The following is a 20,990-nucleotide window of genomic DNA, read 5'->3' as shown; positions in this document are numbered from 1 at the left end:
TAGATACTGCTAAGGTTTTTGGTTTTTTTCTTCTCTAAGGTTTTTCAAAATGACATACAATTTATTTCCCCAACATCTTTGCCAAAACTATTACATTGACAATTTTTGTTTTTAAACTTTAGCTGTACACATGGAGTTGTGGTATCTTTTTATGATTGGATTTGTACTTTCACTTTCCTAATGATTATTGAAGTTGGACACTTTTGCATATTACTAGCGACCATTTGTATATCTTCTTTTGTCATTTTCTTTTTAGTTTTTTCTTTTGATTTATATATAATATTTGCACATATATGTATGATTCAAGTACTTGGAAAATACATAATGTAATGGTACCTTCTGTTCTTTAGATTTTCAGTCTATTAAATGGTACCATTTATAAACGTAACTTCCTTATTTAACATACTCCAATTTTTCAGTCTTCTCCTTTATAGTCCTGTTTAAGAAGATCTGTTTAAGAAGTTGTTGCTTACATCAGAATCATATGTTATTGTTTTGATAGCCCTAATATTTGTTTCTGTATTTCAAACCTATCATCTATCTGGAATTGATTTTTGTTTACTAAGTAAGATAGAGAATCAAGAGTTCATATTTTTCAGTATAGACATTCTTTGACCCAACCCAAGTCATCAAAAAGACCGTCCTTTGTCAGAGCAGCATTGTCATCTTTGTTATAATCAAGGAATGATATACATGCCAATCTATTTCTAGATTCTGTTCTCTTCCACTGCTATAACATTAATTATTTTAGCATTATTAATTAGTATAGCATTACTAATTGTATAGCATTACAATATTGAGCCTTCCAATTCATGAACACAGTATCCTACTTCATTTAATTAGATATTCTTTTATTTCCTTCCATAATAGTTTTATAGCTTTCTGTATAACGATCTTATTCATCTGTTAGGTTTATTCCTAGATATTTGACTTATTTTGATACTTTGGTAAATTGTTTGATTAAAATATATTTATTTTTAATTACTTAGTGCTAAAATGTAGAGGTTAAAGTTGACTTTTGAATACTGAACTTGTATCTAATTTGATTTCACTAAATTCATTTATCAGTTCTAATCATTTTTGTAAATTTCTTTTTGGGAATACAACCATATGAATAATAATAGTTTCATTATTATCTTTCCAATTCTTGTACCTTTTGTATCTTTATCTTATTCTTTTCACTAGTAAATGTTGAACTTTAATGCTTTCTCTGTATCATTAAAGATCATCAGATAATTTCCTTATTCTGTTAGTGCAGCAAATTCTATTGATTGGCTTTTGAATATTAAACTAATCAACCAACCTTGTATTTCTTAGAAGCTCTATACCTGGTATTTGCTTATTAAAATTTTATTAAGGGATTTTGCTTTTTATATTTATAGGTAAAATTAGTCTTAAATTTTTCTTTCTTGTAAAGTTCCTGTCAGGCTTTGGTATCTATATTATATTGATTGGCCTTATGAAATGATTTGGGAAGAATTTCCTCTTGTTCTATTATCTAGAATTTTTTTTGTAATATTAGTGCTATTTCTTAAATGTTTTCAAGAACTTAGTGGGGATGTTAGCTGGTTTAGAGATTTTTTGGTGAAAGGGCTTCAATTACAGGTTTAATTTTTTAAATACAGTATTATTAGATTCTCCCTTTTGGTATCATTTTGCCATTTTTAAAAAATAAATATTAGCTTTATTTAAAAATTTAAAAGTACTTAGTTATACCAGGTATGTGGTTGTTTATTCATAGGTTTATTATTTTTTAAATCTCTGCAGAATTCATTTTATTTTTTATCATTAGTTTCACCATTCTCATACCAAACTTCCTTCCCTTTTCTTACTATTCTAGGCTCTTTCTGATTCACTCAAGTTCCATTAGTGGAGATTCATTATGCCACATGTTGCTACAAGAGAAGAAATTACACAGGAAGAACAGCATCCCTAGTACAGTTTGACATCAGGGAAAATGCGAATGTGTGGCTTATTAGCTTTAGGGATGAATTGCCCCCTCCCCCAAAGTGCTGAGATGTAATATCTTCCAGTGCCTTGTGGCCTGTTCTGTGATGCCTTACAATCTCTGATGCACTTATTAGCTGATTGAATCTTTCTATAGTTTCCAGTTAACTTCTAAGGGAGTGTTTAATTGGCCTATTCTGAGAAGAGCTTTTATTCTAGACTCATTAACCAGTCAAAAGTTGGACTAGGTAGGTGTGGCCAAGGTATGGGTTCACATAGCATAGAGTATGGGTGCCTTGGGATAACTTCTCTGCAGAGGGCTGCAGTTGGACAAACTCCCTTAGCAGAATCTATACATGGTATGTGCTATAATCGATTAATACAAGGAAGGTAGAAAATTAGGTCATCTAAGAGCTGTAGCTCATCTGCCTCTGCCATATATTTTGGTAAAATGCCAATGAATAATTAAGTACTGACAAAACTCACATCTAGAATTGATGTTGTAAATTTCTTTTAATAGTCTTCTACCTATGACTGAAAAATCTATGTACTACTAACCCAAAATATGGTTTTGGGCAATTGGATATGTAATACCTATAGTTTTTTCTTTCTTTTAATTTATTTATTGGTTCTATTTAGTTATACATGACAGTAGAATTCATTTTGACATAATTATATAAGCACAGAATAGATTTTATTCTAGTTATAATGTAACAGAGGCCACAGCCAGCATCTCATTGGAGGGTTTGTTTTTCTGCCGAGGAGGATGTAAGCCACCTGAAAACTTAAAGACTAAAATAATTAATGAAGAACAAAACACAAAGAGTCAGAAATGTATTTAGAAAAGTGAAGCTCTTGATACATCCAGTCCACACAATAGCTGGAACCAGACAAAGGAAAGATGGCTCCTGTGGTTTATTTAAGGGGTACATCAAAGACAGGGGTAAGGTTTCAAGGGTAGAGTCTTGCTTCCTGATGTCCTGCAGTCAGCAGGTTGATTGGCATCTTGGCAGGTGTACACCCATCTCAGGTGCTGTGTGGGTCATGGCAGAGCGGAATAGAAATTCACAATGTCTCTGGGCAGTTGACTAGAGAAAATGTCCACTGGTCATTCCCAGACACCAGGTGTTTCGATCCCACTAGGCTTCCATGTGTGGTGACCTACACACAACCCATGGACGGCTTGTGACACTAATGCTTATAGTTTTAAGATGGACAGATGGAAACTGACAGATTTTAAATAAAAGCAATATGAAGAACACTCAGATAGGCAGATTAAAGAATGTCTGATGAGTTCAGCTTTCTCTTTATTTCCTTTTTTAATACCTTGAAACAGCTATGTGTACTAAGAATTCACTTTTCTGCAATAGCGTTGTTCAGGCTGGTATTTATTGTGATATGTATTGCTGATTGGATGTTATTGTTTCCCAAAAGTTCCTGCATTGGAACCATTGACCCCAGAGTGGTGATATAAGAAGCAGTGGAAGCTTTAAGAGATGGGGCTGAGCAGCAGGGGGTACAGCTCAGTGGTGGAGCACTTATTTAATATATATAAGCCCTGGGTTCAACCTCCAGCACCAAAAATAAGAAGTGAGGCCAAATGTTAGGTAATTAGGCCAGTGAGGCTGTTGTTCTCAGAATAGGTTAATACTGGTCTCATGGAATGAGTTAACTCACACAAGAATGATCTGTTAGTTATAAAAAGAGATTTGGCCCCTACCAGTCTCTGGCTTCCTGTCTTGTGATAAGATCCCTCTGGCTTTTGCTCTCACCATGGTGATCCTGTCCACTATGAGGCCCTCACCAGACCTGAGAAGAAGTCAATGCCATGCTCTTTGAGGTTCCAGAACTGTGAACTAAATTAACCTCTTTCCTTTACAGATTACCCAGCTAAGACATTTTGTTATAACAATGGCAAATGGGTTATACAGTAACATATTTAAATGTCACAAAGGAATGTTTTACCCAATGAATTCCCATTTATGGGATAAATTATGGATATTACATAAAAATCCTTCTGGTATTATAAGTGAAATTCCTTTTTGATTTCAGGAGGACTCAGAAAGAGTAATGATAATCACTGGACCAAATATGGGTGGAAAGAGCTCCTACATAAAACAAGTCGCATTGATTACTATCATGGCTCAGATTGGCTCCTATGTTCCTGCAGAGGAGGCAACAATTGGGATTGTGGATGGCATTTTTACAAGGTAAAAATACTAGTTTTATTAAATATACCTCTGAAAATAAATCAAACTCACATGAATTTTCTTTTTATGTGTGTTTTCAAAATAATCAGAGCTGAGTAGCTTAAATCATTTAATCATGTATCTTAATACCAGAAGAGACATAGCAGGCCATTTTGCCCAGTGTTTTTTTTTTTTTTTTTTTTTTTCAGTTATTTTAATTTTTGTTATGGTATTAGAGTTACAAATTTAATAGAGAAAGAAGGGAAAATGAAAAGGAGAAAAATCATCTCAGGCAATATTTCTTCCCAAAGGTGGTTAGGAAGAAATAGAGTTATTAAGCAGAATATAAGTGTTTGTTAATACTTGGGGTAGGATCATGTCTGCATTGGCTGAAATCTGGAAAATGTATTGAGGAAGAACTAAATGGATCAGAGTGTCTTAATCAGTAGCCCAGTGAAGTAGTCTGGGTGAGATAATTGGTAGTTTGGACTAAGTTTGTGTGGCTAATTTAAGTGGAAAGGAGTCACATTTGAAAGATATTCAGGAAATAAATCAATAGGACTCTGATAGATGGGGGTGTGGTGGCTGACAATGTTAGAGGTGACAGTGGTTTGTGCATCTGGGTGGAGAATCCTGGCATGTACTGGTAGAGGGTCTTAGTCTCTTTTCTGCTGCTAAAACAGAATACTACAGAGTGGATAATTTATAAAGAAAAATAAATTTATTTCTTAAAGTTGTGGAGCTGGGATGTCTTGGGGCAGGGGATAAGGCATCACTTGGTGAGAGAGTATAGGGGAATTTTATCTTATGTCTATCTTCCTCTTCTTGCATAGCTACCAATTCCATCAAAAAGGGGAACATTCTCATGAGCTCATCTAACCATATTTCTTCCAAAAGGCCTCCTCCATATGTATATATTAGAATTACTTGCAGACATTCAAGGAGAGCTGCTGTGTGTGCAGCTAGATAGAGTTCAGAGGGAAAAGTCAAAGGTAACAATATATTTGTTGCCATCCCTCTTCATGTTAAATGATGATAGAAGTTCTGAGTGTACATGAGATCATTTTGGCAGAGAGGATAATGGAGAATGATGTTTCAAGACTGACTCTTAGAACTGCTGAGATTTCATAGCTACATTAGAAGAGAAGCTTGAAAAACCACAGAGGAGTAGTAGCCAGAGAGATAGGAGAAAACCAAGGACATTACAGTGATGGTGTCGGGGGCAGGGGAAAGAGTGCTTTAAGGAGGAAGAAGATGGGACTAGAGATGTGGCTCAATGGTGACCATTTATTTGCCTAGCATGTGCCAGGCCCTGGGTTCAATTCCCAGTATTGTAAAAAAAAAAGGAGAAGGAGGAAGAGGAGGAAGAGGAAGAGACAGCGGCGGTGGCCAGCAGCACTGAAAGGTTAGGTAAGGTGAAATCTAAAAGAAAAGCCACATTTGGTCTTAGCTAAGTAGATGAGTTTACAAGGATACGTAAACCTTTTCTTTTTAAAATGTGATCACACTAAGCATTACTATTGTGTAACTTGCTTTTGTTTTTTAATATGTGGGGCCCATATTTCCCTATCAGTTTATGTAGATTAGTCTCCTGCTTTTTAAGGGCTTCAGTGTCTCTACAGTACAGACATTCTTTGATCTCCTTAATCTGTTGAGGGCTGCTTTCTAGTATACAGGGCATGTTCCCTGTCCATTCCTCTTTCCCCTACTATCCACTTGTTATCATTGGGAAGGAATCTGCGTGAATCATATTACATATGGCCCTAGGATTTTACTAGGATATAGTTTAATATTATCCCCTTATAGTTTTCATTTATTATTAAATAATTCAGACATCTAACATTCCCCTCTGTATCTATGACCCTTCTAAAGGAATAAAGCATTACTGATACAATTAAATCCCTAATCCTCCCTAATCCCATTGCCCTGTACCCCATTCAGAATAACTAACCGTTTGTCCTTGACTTTGGTATCATCCCATGAATTTCTCTATATTTTTACCTCAAAAGTATGTTTTTGAAATAATGCATTTGGTGTGTGTTTATGTGTTCTGTATCACACTATTCTTCTTCAAATGGTTTCCTCCCCTCAGTGTTATATTTATGAAATTCATCTTTATGGGTATATATACTTCTAGTTCATTAATTTTTTCCTAATTATTATATTCCATTGTATGCATACACCACAGTTTGCCCTATTCCTTGACTATTATTCACCATGATTACAATTTCTTACAAATATAAACAATACTGGCACTTGTCTTGTATGTGTCTCCTAGGGCACATAAGTGGGTTTTTCTGAATCTAGGTTATATCCAGAAGCAGAATTGCTGGATTGTAAGGAACATGCATCTTTCATGTTCTCCAAGGAGGCCATACCAGTTTAGAATCAGCAGTGTGTAAAAGTTTGTCCTCATGCTTAAAATTAAATTAGAATAAGAAAATACCCTTTGATGATGTTTCTATAGATTCTCCAGATTGCTCGTAAGGACATTTTTGTTTCTATTATTTACTGTCCTTTACATGAAGTGCCATCTGGTAGATTCTTGTTGTTGTTGTTGTTAATGCTCGGGTATTTTTTTCTCTCCATGTGCATACTGTGCCTATTTACAAAAAAGATTTGAAGTAATTTATTGGCGTTCCTTGACAAACTGCCAGGCTTCCTGTTATTAGCCAATGGTTTCTTCCTCTTTAATTCCTTTTTGTCTCATCTGCCAAGACAGAAAGAGCTAAATTCAAGGCTCAGGTATGGAAACAAATTTGGTTTTGTTTCCCCTTCTTTTTACAAAGGACTATTTCTCTAGTGTGATTCTTAGAATATATGCTTGTTAAAAATGGTCCTTTCTAAACTTGAACCCATCTTTTTAATTGGAATCTTTAAGGCAATACCCAAGAACATTTTAAAATATCATGCTAAAATTTCTATCTCAAATTTGAGAACCTACTTGTTTGTGTTATAATATTAATTTCATGTTCCTTATAATTCTTCCATTAGAAATATGTTGCTATTCTAAATCACTTTAATCACTTGCTATTCAAAAATCCTGTTTGTAGTCAATGGAAAAATATTAAAATCTAGCAGAATGAGATATTCACATAAGAGTAGGCTCCAAAGTATCATTAAATTATTTTTATTTGTTTTATTAACTGGACATTTAGAATACTAGATTTAAATTTTGTAGGTTCCATAATTATTCATTTAATGCCTACTGTGTGCCATGTAATATACTATAAGAAATAGTGGATAGATGAAAAGGTGTATATAGAGAAAAAGTTAAGGATCTTCTTTCTGAATATTGTCACATCATGAGCTTTTTCCTGAATAAGATTTTTAAAATTTTTTTCTTTTAATATTTTTTTTAGTTGTCAATAGACCTCTATTTTATTTATTTATATGTGGTGCTGAGAATCCAGTCCTCACACATGCTAGGCAAGTGCTCTACCACTGAGTCACGACCTCAGCCTGAATAAGATTTTTTTTTTTTTGAGGTAGCATTTTGGCAAACATATATTTGGCTCTAAGTGATACATTTATATTGGTGTATGGTGATATATGCACTCGTGAGTGAAATATTTCTAGGTGCATATTTCTGAAGATCATTAACATCTTTTGAGTGCATAACTGAGATAAGACCTGTCGTTTCCTATCCTGATGAATGCAAACTTAAGCCTCATGCAACATTTTTAGACTCAGTAATCAAGTTTTAGAAAGGCAATGAATTATTAGGTTTGGGTAGAAAGTCACGTGAAAACTCAAAACATTGGTTCTGTTAGCAACAATTATTTTTATTTTATGCTAACTGAATGTTGGAAGAAAGGGACATTTGCATTAACTGGCCGGTAGTCAACAGTTTTCATGCTGTGCTCCCCAAATAAATTTCTTCTTTTGGCTGCCAGCTTCAGGGACTGTAGTGTACTTAGAATGGCACTAGGATATTTATCTTGAAATAGAATCGAAAGGTAATATAGTCACTCAAGTGCTTAAATTAAATTATTTTAAATGTTTGCTTTTGACTGTGTGGAGAATAACTAATTTGTTCAATTTAGTTTAATTCAGCAAATATTTATTGAGCACCTATTATGAAGTATTTGTACTCTATTCAAAATATACTCTTTGAAGACAGAAAGAAATCGACTTGAATCAGTGCAAATCAGAAGAAACTGGTAATAAATATTCCCATTCAAAACCACATGACAATTGACATTTTACTAAATGAGTAAGTTGTTATAATTTTATTGGCATCAGAAATGTCGCCTTATGAATGCCTGTGGTTTATTTAGTTCCTGTAGCTATGTGTAGTAAACATGAGATATCTCTTGTCATGTTTTCGAGGAGATGTAGTTGTATATATTGTCTATTATGTGATCAAAGTCACCTGAAAATTTGTTTTTTTGTTTTAAATTCAGATCCCAGGCAAAACCTCTGAATAGAGACCCCCTCACTCCCCACATAACTGTTAGAGTGGGTATGATGAAGAGGGGACTCTATGAATTCCATTATTTTTGAAATTTTTACGTTTTGGGAGCAGTTTTAAGTTCACATCAAAATTAAGAGGAAGGTGTAGAGATTTCACCATGTTCCCGTTCCTGTCCGTGTTAGCCTTCCTCATGATCAGCATCTACTGCCAGTGTAGTTCCTTTGTTACAGTTGATGAAACTACATTGACATATCATTGTTCCAAGTCCATAGTTTACACAAAGGCTGTACTCCCTCTTAGTGTTGTACATTTGTGGATTTGAGAGTCAACAGGGACACCACCCTAAAATCCTCTGTGTTCTACTTATTCACTCCTCCCTCTCCCCAACTGCTGGTAACCACTAATCCTTTTAAGTTGTGTTCATAGTTTTGCCTTTTCAAAATGTCAGATAATTGGAATTGTACATTGTATAGCCTTTTTGCTACATAGATTTCCTTCACTAGTAATAAACATTTAAGTTCCCACCATATCTTTGGGGCTTGGTAATTCATTTCTTTTCAGTGTTGGATAATAGTCCATTGTCCAGATTACCACAGCATACTTGTCCATTCACCTGCTAAAGGATATCATGGTCGCTTCTAAGTTTTGGCAATTTTGAATAAAGTGTAAACATGTAAACATCCAGGTGTAGGTTTTTATGTGGGCATAAGTTTTTAACTCCTTTTGGTAAATAATGAAGAGCAAGGGTCATAGGATAACTATGTTTAGTTTTGTTAAAAAAACAAACTACCAAACTATTCTCTAAAATGGTTGTACCATTTTGAACTGTCACCAGCAATGAATGAGAGTTCCTATTTCTCCATAGCCTCATCAGCACTTGGTGTTCTGGACTTCAGCCATTTTACTAAGGGTATAGTAGTATCTTGTTTTGATTTGCATTTCCATGATGACATGATTTGGAACATCTTTTCATATGCTTATTTGCCACTTGTATATTTTCTTTTTTAAGATAAGGAAAGTTTATTTATAATAGAAATATGTAAAGTAATAGTAACAAAATTAAGAGGGCCTGTGGAGTTGTGACACAGTGGTAAAGTACTTGTCTAGCATATGTAAGGTCCTGGGTTTGATCCCTAGTATTACCAAAAAAAAAAAAAAAACCACCTAAAATTAAGAAATTTTGTTTATTTTTTTCTGAAAATATTTTTGTTCTACATTAGGATTTTTATATCATTGTAAATTAACAACTTTAAGTTGTATAAATGTATGGGGTATAAAATGATTTTCTGATTTATGAATACAATGCATAGTCATGAAATCAAGCTAGTTAACATATCCATCACCTCAAATACTTGGTTTTTTTAGATGAGAGCACTTAAGATTTACTCATTTAACAATTTTGAACTGTGCAGTACTTTATTATTAACTGTATTCACCACGCTGTTCAGTAGAACGAAAAAAAATCCATATTTCTCATTTAAGATTCTGTACCCCCCCCCCCCTTTTTTAAATGATAGTGGGAATGAACCGAGGGCACTTTACCAATGAACTACAACCACAACCCCCCCTCCCCTTTTTGAGATAGGGTCTCCATAAGTTATTTAAAGCCTCACTAAGTGACTGAGGCTGGCTGATCTTTAACTTGAGATCCTCTTCCTATAGCCTCCCAAGACACTGATATTACAGGTATATGCCACTAGGCAGATTTTGTACTGTGGCCATCCATCTTTCCTTGCCTATTTTAGCCTCTATAACCACCACTCAACACTGTATCTATGAGTTTAATTGTTTTGAATTTCACATGTAACTGAGAGCATGTAGTATTCTTACTTTTTTTTTTACCTAGCATTATGTTCTTCAATTCTATCTATCTACATGGTCACAAATAATAGAATTTCCTTCATTCTAAAGGTGAATGATATGCCACATTTTCTTTATCCATTCATCACTGATGGTTAGCTAGCATAACCATTACATGGGCATTAATATGAGTGCTGGCACAGTAGGCATCTCTTTAAAAATGATTTCAAATCCTTTGGGTATATGCCCAGAAGTGGTATTGCTAGATCGTATGGTAATTCTATTTTAGTTTTTTTTTTTTTTTTTTTAGGAGTCTCCATACAGTCTTCCATAATAGCTGTACTAATTTACATTAACACCAGTGATGTGCAAGGGTTCCCTTTATTTCACATCCTCACCAACACTTACCTTTCATCTCTTTGATGAAAGCCATTCTGACAGGTGTGAAATGATATCTCTTTATAATTTTAATTTGCATTTCCCTAATGATTCAGTAATGTTGAATTTTTTTTCACATATCCTTTGGCCACTTGTATGTTTTCTTTTGAGAAACATCTGTTCAGATTCTTTGTCCATTTTTTTTTTAAGATGTTAATGGATCTTTATTTTATTCATTTTGTTTATATGTGGTGCTGAGGATCCAACCTAGTACCTCACACATGCTAGGCAAGTGCTGTACCACTGAGCCACAACCCCAGTCCATTTGTCTAAATTTTTTAATTGGGTTTTTGTTGTTGTTGTTGTTGTTTGTTTGTTTGTTTGTTTTGTTTTATTTCTATTGAATTGTTTAAGCTCTGTATTTTGGATATTAACCCTTTATGGGATGTACAGCTTGCAGATATTTCTCCTAATCTGTAGGTTGTCTTTGTACACTTCTACTTACATCCTTTGCTGCAGAATCTTTTTACTTGATATAATCTTACTTGTCTATTTTTGCCTTCATTTTTGTGAAGAAAGCTGGTTATTTAACCTGGTACTTTCTGTTTTTCTGCCTTGTCTTAACATAATGATACAATATAATATAAAATGGTCTTAAATGCATCATTTCTGATTTTTTAAAAATAATGTATTTTTCCAGTTAGACAAGTAATACTTGTTCATTGTGCAAATTTTAAAACTATAGAAAAACTCAAAAAAGGAAAAAAATGTAAGTCACCTATAATTCTGCCACCTGAAATTCATGTTGTTTAGGCCTGTGCTCTTCCAGGTATTTTTAAATGCACACATATAGTGGTACGTTGTGCTTTCATTCCCCTTATGGACTAATGTTATGTTTAAGTGCCTCATAGATTTACTATTTCACATTTTCATATCTTTCAAATACTATTTGGTATCTGCGTATCTTTTAGCAAGTGATATTCTTTTGTAAGGCTTTCTCTTATTGAACTTTATTTTATTGGTTTCTCTCTCTTCTTCTCTCCCTTTCCCTCCTTTCCTTTCCTTCCCATTCCTACCCTCCCATCTGCCATCTTTTTAAAAAATTAGAGTACTTTATTATTTAGTAGGGTTTTCTTTACCTTTGTACAATTTACATAATATCCCCAAAGCAAGAAGCTTAGGTATCCATACTAGATAGAATTCTGCATACATTTTAGCAAAGTGAAATAAATGGGAATATCTTCAATTTCAGAAAGAAAAAAAATAAGCTAACATTTTTAAAACCCTCTTATATACAGGTCAGATACTGCTTAGATACTAGAATAATTCAAATTCAAAAATAAATTCAAAAAGAAAATAAAAATAGAGGTTACTAGGGATTGGGAGAGGGGAAAGTAGGAAGTTATTTTTTTAATGGATGTAGAAATTCTCTCTGAAAAGTTCTAGAAGAAGAGAGTGGTGATGACTGAACAACACTGTGAATGTATTTAATCCCACAGAGCTCTTTACCTAAAAAATATTATAATGGGAATTATATGTTTTATCACTATTTGTTAAAAAGTAGTTGATATCAAGGAATCCTATTGCTTTCATTTAATGATTTTAAACTCCAAGTACTTATCATTCCATATGAAAAATCAATTTTGGGGCTGGGGATGTGGCTCAAGCGGTAGCGCGTTTGCCTGGCATGCGTGCGGCCCGGGTTCGATCCTCAGCACCACATACAAAGATGTTGTGTCTGCCGAAAACTAAAAAATAAATATTAAAAAATTCTCTCTCAAATAGAAGAAGATCTTAGAAGATGGAAAAATATACCCTGTTCATGGATAGGCAGAACTAACATCATCAAAATGGCGATATTACCAAAAGTTCTCTTTAGGTTTAATGCAATGCCAATCAAAATCCCAACGGCATTTCTTGTAGAAATAGAGAAAGCAATCATGAAATTCATATGGAAAAATAAACGACCCAGAATAGCAAAAACAATGCTAAGCAGGAAGTGTGAATCAGGCGGTATAGCGATACCAGACTTCAAACTATACTACAGAGCAATAGTAACAAAAACAGCATGGTACTGGTACCAAAACAGGCGGGTGGACCAATGGTACAGAATAGAGGACACAGAAACCAATCCACAAAACTACAACTATTTTATATTTGATAAAGGGGCTAAAAGCATGCAATGGAGGAAGGATAGCATCTTCAACAAATGGTGCTGGGAAAAGTGGAAATCCATATGCAACAAAATGAAACTGAATCCCTTTCTCTCGCCATGCACAAAAGTTAATTCAAAATGGATCAAGGAGCTTGATATCAAATCAGAGACACGCCGTCTGATAGAAGAAAAAGTTGGCTACGATCTACATACTGTGGGGTCAGGCTCCAAATTCCTCAATAGGACACCCATAGCACAAAAGTTAATAACTAGAATCAACAAATGGGACTTACTCAAACTAAAAAGTTTTTTTCTCAGCAAAAGAAACAATAAGAGAGGTAAATAGAGAGCCTACATCCTGGGAACAAATCTTTACTCCTCACACTTCAGATAGAGCCCTAATATCCAGAGTATACAAAGAACTCAAAAAATTAGACAGTAAGAGAACAAACAACCCAATCAACAAATGGGCCAAGGACCTGAACAGACACTTCTCAGAGGAGGACATACAATCAATCAACAAGTACATGAAAAAATGCTCACCATCTCTAGCAGTCAGAGAAATGCAAATCAAAACCACCCTAAGATACCATCTCACTCCAGTAAGATTGGCAGCCATTATGAAGTCAAACAACAACAAGTGCTGGCGAGGATGTGGGGAAAAGGGTACACTTGTACATTGCTGGTTGGACTGCAAATTGGTGCAGCCAATTTGGAAAGCAGTATGGAAATTTCTTGGAAAGCTGGGAATGGAGCCACCATTTGACCCAGCTATTCCCCTTCTTGGTCTATTCCCTAAAGACCTAAAAAGAGCATGCTACAGGGACACTGCTACATCGATGTTCATAGCAGCACAATTCACAATAGCTAGACTGTGGAACCAACCTAGATGCCCTTCAATAGATGAATGGATAAAAAAAAATGTGGCATTTATACACAATGGAGTATTACTCTGCATTAAAAAATGACAAAATCATAGAATTTGCAGGGAAATGGATGGCATTAGAGCAGATTATGCTAAATGAAGCTAGCCAATCCCTAAAAAACAAATGCCAAATGTCTTCTTTGATATAAGGAGAGTAACTAAGAACAGAGTAGGGTCGAAGAGCATGAGAAGAAGATTAACATTAAACAGGGATGAGAGGTGGGAGGGAAAGGGAGAGAGAAGGGAAATTGCATGGAAATGGAAGGAGACCCTCAGAGTTATACAGAAGTACATACAAGAGGAAGTGAGGGGAAAGGGAAAAATAATACAAGGGGGACAAATGAATGTCAGTAGAGGGGGCAGAGAGAGAAGAGGGGAGGGGAGGGGAGGGGAGGGGGGATAGTAGAGGATAGGAAAGGCAGCAGAACACAACAGACACTAGTATGGCAATATGTAATTCAATGGATGTGTAACTGATGTGATTCTGCAATCTGTATATGGGGTAAACATGGGAGCTCATAACCCACTTGAATCAAAGTGTGGAATATGATATATCAAGAACTATGTAATGTTTTGAACAACCAACAATAAAAAATTTAAAAAGTGAAAAAAAAAATTCTCTCTCTCTCTCTCTCTCAAAAAAAAAAAAAATCAATTTGCCTCTGTTGCAGTATTTCTCCCTTATACTAGCATTTCCCTTGCTAAAGGCTCAGAAATAGTGATTTGAAGGGACAAAGCCCCCCCCACCATTTGCTCTGATTGAGAAACACATAGGTCATGATCTCATGAAACAATTCCTAATTAAATTTTTATGAAAATATTCTTGATTTTAGAAATTGACTCAAAAAAGTAATAATTTCTTCTCTCCATTTATGTTTTATTAAGCTTTGTTGACCTATATAAGGGTTATAGGCAAGCAGGGAGTAGGGGGATTAGAAAGATTAGTCAGCCGCCACTCCTAAAAATATCAGTGATTTTTTTTTTTCTTAATCACATAACTGTAACCTTCTGTCTACTCAGAGCAAACTAACTCTAAGATAAAACCTAGAAAAGGTATTTCTCCATTTTTTACTACATTTGAATGTATACACAAATAATTACATGTATCCTAGAATTCCTTAAATTTCAAACATCTTTTAACATTTAAAAAAATTTCAGAATCATTGTCTAGTAATGTCTTGTGATTTTCAATTTAATATGAAATTATCGAACATCTTTTAAAAATTATTTTAAATTTTGTCCTCCAAAATATTATTTCAGGCATTTTACTGAGACCCATAAAATATAGAAGAATGATAAGAGAGAATGTTATCCAAAGATGTTCACTCAAAGAGAAAATAAGGATAGAACATAAGGTAAATGTAAGGCTTCTATTTTCTGTTATAAGGTATTATTCAGTTTTCCAGTAACCAAACTAGGATAAATAAACTATACAATTATTAAGAGGGAAGTTCACAGAAAATATTTTTATCAATGAACAATTCTTACAGTTGCAATTTACATACTTCCCTATAGCATCAGTGACTGGTTCATGAGCCAGCATTTCTACAGTGTCTGCTAGACATGTTGTCAACTTATCATCAGGTAATTGGGAAAAGTAGAATTGTAATAGAAATTGTGTTGGCTCCTAATGCGGTGACTTTCAAACCATTCTACATGTGATGCAGAGTTTTTATGTAAAAATTTCATTCAAACAAAGGATTTAATCACAGCTAAAAAGATATTTGAAAACCACTGGCCTAATAATAGAATCAGGATCACTGCATAATAAAAATACATCCAAGATCCTCTGAAATCTGGGCTGGCCTTCTTAAGATCAGAAAGCCTGTAATACCGTGAGACATATTGGAGTAACTCAAAACATCCCAGCACAGGAATCGGAAGCTACCATAGATTAGCCCTGTCACCTTGGCAAAGAGACATGACCTCTGAAATGTCTTTCATCCCATCTCATTAGTTAAAATGAGAGTATAGCATGATTACTAAGAACTTGGCCAGCACCAAGGGTTTTTTGATTCTCATTTTGCAAGTTCTTTGCCATTGGGCTCTTCCCTTCTGTTAAAGGAGAAGGACCATTGAAGAAAGGAATGACCAAATTCTTTGTAGCTAATGTAGCATAGAAAATAAAAATCAGGGGAAGTGTGGAGCCCTGTGGAGAGCAGTCCCTTTTTGTTGCTTGCATTCTCCTAGATCAGGGAATATTATAGGAAAGTTTAGTGAAAACGAAGGCCTTGGATGAAAGGTGACCGAGGGGCAGTCTGGACTTTGATGCTAGGGTTGTCAGAAGCATCTACAACAACTGGTGGTCAACAGTTTCAGAATCTAAAGAAGGGGCAGGATGGCAAATGGGTGATCTGTTAGTCTTGCCAGTGAGGAAGTCTTTGAAGATGTAAGCAAGGGAGTTTGGATAAGCAGAAGGATAAAAACAAAATAGGTGATAGCATTTTAAAAATTGTACTTTATTCGCATGGGTTGGACTTTATCACTGACAATGTGGGATAAGAAAGTCATTTTTCACATTCAGTAGGTCATTATAAAAAATTAAATTTGGAATCCCTTTTTAACATACTGTTTTTTAACTGAGCAGAAAATGTCAATACTGTCAAGGCTGTGTGCCAGTCTTTAATTACTAAGTTTCACATTATGGTAATAAGTTTTCTATGAAAACATTAAGTTACTTTTTTAATATCCCATTAAAATTGAGAATCTCTCATGTGTCTTAGGATCATGTGTATTGTAATTTTATATTTTTAGACTAAACTCAGCAACAATATACAGGGATGCTGTAATTTTTATGGAAGTATAAGGGGAAATTATAAATTTAAGGTCTTTTGTTTCTTGTAAATTTTCCCACAAATGATCAGTAAGTTCTTTTTTTATTTTAAACTTCAATTTTGGACATTCACTAAATTGTTAAGTATTGAGAGATTTGGTATTAAGTAAATTATAGTTTTGAGAACAAATAATTCATGTAATCATGGAATTATTGTTCCATCACCTTGTTGTTATCCGTTGGTTAAGAGCAAGCCACACATACTCATGGGGAGGGAAATCATGCAAGGAGATGACATAGTATGTTTCTATCATTTCTCAATATCAAAAATTCTAATATACCACTGTATTAGTTGCTTTGTTTTTCATCATGATATATATTTTCTCTTACTCTTGAGCATTTGGCTTTTCCAACTTTTCATTAAATAGCCTTATTAAGAACATATTTGTGCATGTATTTTTTTTGCACATCTGGGATAATTTCATAATGATTCCTAGAGTGAAATTTATGGGTTATGAAATATATTAATAGACACTGCTATATTATCTTTTGGAAGATTGTAACAACTCTTAATCTCATAAAAATACCCTTCCATCCCCACACTTGACAACAGTGGGTATTATTCTTTTTAATCTTTGATAATCAACATATGACTTCATTCCTGTTTGAATTTATATGTTTAAACATCTTCACAAGTTTCTTTTGCAAATTGACTGTGTCCTTTTCCTATCTTTCTCTTAAAATATTCACCATTTTGTTTTGCTTTGTGAGACTCTTTATTTTGGGAACATTAACCCTTTGTCAAATATGTTACAATTTTTTTCTCAGTTTATAGCTTACCTTCAACTTAAAAAAAAATTCAGTATATAGTTGTAACTTTTTTGTTTAATAGTTATCTTTTTATTTTTTATTCATTCTTTTTAGTTATATATAATATTAGGATTCATTTCAACATAATTATAAAAGCATGGAATATAATTTTCTCTAATTCAGGCCCAGTACTTCCTCTTTTTCTCTGCTCCTCCCTCCCTGTCTTCTCTTCTCTTTGCTCCACTGATCTATTTACTTATAGTTTCTTTTTTTTATTAGTGCCTTGTGGAAATACATAATGGCGAGAGTCACTGTAATACACACACACACATACACACACACACGTGATATATATGATTGATATATATATAAATGAAAGTTAGGTCAGATTCATTCTACAGTGCTTCCCTTAACTCATTCCTTCTCCCTCCCCCGCAATCCCCTTCCTCTACTCCACTGATCTTTCTTTTATTTTGATGGAAACCCCACTCCTTTGTTTTTTCTTGTTTTGGACTAGCTTCTGCATATCAGAGAAAACATCCAGCCTTTGACTTTCTGGGTCTGCCTTATTTCACTTAGTGTGATAGTCTCCAATTCCATCTGTTTACCAGCAAATAACATAATTTCATTCTTCTTTTTGGCTGAGTAATACTCTGTTGTGTATATACCATATTTTCTTATCCATTCACCTGTTGCAGGGCACCTAGGTTGGTCCTATAACTCGACTGTTGTGAATTGTGCTGCTATAAACATTGATGTGGCTGCATTACTATAGTTTTGCTGATTTAGTTCTTTTAAATATTACTGAGGAGTGGTATGGCTGGGTCACATTGTGGTTCCATTGCTATTTTTTTGAGGAAATCAAAAAGTTACTGCTTTCCAGAATGGTTTCACTAATTTTTAATCTTACCAACAATGTTTGAGTGTATCCTTTTCCCCCCATCCTTGCCAACACTTATTGTTATTTGTATTCTTAATAATTATTCTGACTGGAGTGAGATAAAATTTCTATACAGTTTTAATTTGCATTTCCCTAATTGTTAGAGATGTGGAACATTTTTTTATATAATTGTTGACCATTTGTATTTTTTCTTTTGAGAAGTGTCTCTTTAGTTCTTTTGCCCATTTATTTATTGATAAGCAAGAAGTTTTGGTATACAGGTATATTTATGATTATACATATGTGAAATATAATCATATATATTGCACATATGATTATATGACAATGCATTTCCATTCATGTTTATGCATTAATATTATATAAACTTATGTAACTATGCTAAATGGGATTATGTGTTATATTTATTAATTAGCATATACATATACTAGGTAATTGAGTGTTATAGGTTAAAATTTGTATAAATCTGTGTGCTATTTGCATATTATATGATTTGAGTTCCTACAATAAATCATATCAGCAATTTTCTTGAGTTCTTTGTATATTCTGGATATTAATGTCCTATCTTAGGAACAGGTTGCAAAGATCTCCCATTCTGTAGGCTTTCTTCACACTCTGGTTTCCTTTACTGTGCAAAAGCTTTTTAAATTGATGCCACCCACTTATTGATTTTTTTATTTTGTTTCTTGCATATTAAGGGTCTTGTTAAGGAAGTTGGTTCCTGTGCTAACATGGTAAAATGTTGGGCCTACATTTTCTTGTAGCTGGTGCAGGGGTTCTGTTCTAATCTTTAGGTCTTTGATCCACTTTCAGTTGACTTTTGTGCAGGGTGAGAGAGAGGGGTCAAGTTTCATTCTTCTACATATGAATATCCAGTTTCCCCAGCATCGTTTGTTAGAAAGGCTCTTTTCTCCAACATATGTTTTTGGCATATTTGTCTATTAACTATTTATGTGAGTTGGTCTTTGTGTCTTCTATTCCATTGGTTTTCATGTCTGATTGTGTAGCAACCATGATATTTTTGTTACTATAACTCTGTAGTATAATTTGAGATCTGGTATTGTGATACCTCCAGCATCTCTCTTTTTGCTCAGAGTTGTTTTGGCTATTCTAGTTTTTTTATTTTTCCAAATGAATTTATAACTACTTTTTAAAGTTATATGAAGAATATCATTGGTATTTTGATATGGATTGCATTAAATCTATATAATGCTTTTGGTAGTATGGCCATTTAGACAATATTAATTCTGCCTATTTAAGAACATAGGAGATCTTTCCATCTTCTAAAGTCTTCCTCAATTTCTTTCTTCATTGTTCTGTAGTTTACCTTGTAGAGGTCTTTCACCTCCTTTGTTAGGTTAGTTCCTAAGTGTTTTATTTTATTTTTTAGGTTATTGTGAATGGGATAATTTTCCTAATTTCTTGTTCAAATTCGTTATTGGAGTATAGGAAAGCAATTGATTTATGCATCAATTCTTGTATCCTGTTACTTCACTAAATTTACTAGCTCTAGAAATCTTCTGGTGGAGTTTTTGGGGTCTCTTAAACATAAGATCATGCCATTAGGAAACAGATATATTTGACCTCTTCTTTTCTTTTTCCTATCCCTTTAATTTCCTTCTCTTGCCTGATTGCTTTGGCTAGAGTCTCAGGGATTATGTTGAATAGGAGTGGTGAAAGTTGGCATCGTTGTCTTGTTCCTGTTTTTAGAAAAAATATTCTCAGTTTTTTCCAATTCAGTATGATATTGGCCTTGGATTTGTCATATATAGCCTTTACAATGTTGAGATAAGTTTCTTCTATTCATAGTTTCTCTGGTGTTTTAAACATGAACGGGTGCTGGACTTTGTCCAGTGTTTTCTATTAAGATAATCTATGTGATTCTTGTCCTTAAGTCTATTTATGTCGTGAATTGCATTTATTGATTTTCATATGTTGAACCAACCTTGTATCCTGAGATGAAACCCACTTGATGATGGAAGTGTGTTTTTGTATGTGGTGTGTGTGTGTATATATATATATATTGGTGTGTGTGTGTGTGTGTATTTTTTTTTTTTTTTTTTGGTGTGTGGGGGAGCATTGGGAATTGAACCCAGAGGCACTTTATCACTGAGCCACATTCCTAGCCCTTTTCATTTTTTATTTTGAGACAGGGTTTCACTTAGTTTCTTAGGGTCTGAATTGCTGAGGCTGGCTTGGAATTTGCAGTCCTCCTGTCTCAGCCTCCTGAGTCGTTGGAATTACATTGGAATGCCATTGTGCCTGACTGCCATTATTTTAATAAGATTTTTGGCATCTATGTTCATTGAAGGTATTGATTTACCTTTAACTTTTGCATTATGTGTTTTTTTGCTAAACACTTGGTTTGGTACCATGTATATAAAGCCACCTATTCACCTATCCAAAGATTAAATTTCATCTAGTTAGCTTGGTATATTTGTAATTTCTATTTTTCCATTAAATTTTTAAATCCATATGCCTTATTTTAGAATATAATTCAAATAAGGACATATTTTTTCTGAAATAACAAATCACCTAATATAATTTTTATTGATTGATCATTCATTTTTTCCTCTCTAATTTGAAAACTTTAATATACCAAACATTTTATATGTATATGTGTATATCTGCCTAAGAATAACTTCCCCAAGAGTAACATATAATTCCTGAAATTTTTAACTAAACCACTCTATTACTT

The 20,990-nt window shown here is 34.0% G+C and overlaps 1 protein-coding gene across 1 annotated transcript in view; it reads left to right on the top strand.

Moving 5' to 3' along the window:
• The window catches only part of Msh3 (mutS homolog 3), a 180,649-nt gene that overhangs the window by 140,089 nt on the left and 19,570 nt on the right, over positions 1 to 20,990 (top strand). The window contains exon 20 of the mRNA XM_071612456.1: positions 4,000 to 4,157. Coding sequence (XP_071468557.1) covers positions 4,000 to 4,157 — 158 coding nt within the window. The remainder of the gene's footprint in view (positions 1 to 3,999; positions 4,158 to 20,990) is intronic.

The sequence above is a fragment of the Marmota flaviventris genome, chromosome 5, assembly GCF_047511675.1.
Source record: "Marmota flaviventris isolate mMarFla1 chromosome 5, mMarFla1.hap1, whole genome shotgun sequence".
Lineage (NCBI taxonomy): Eukaryota > Metazoa > Chordata > Mammalia > Rodentia > Sciuridae > Marmota > Marmota flaviventris.
The sequence above is the reverse complement of the archived record's forward strand: the minus strand, read 5'-3'. Positions and strand labels throughout refer to the sequence as shown.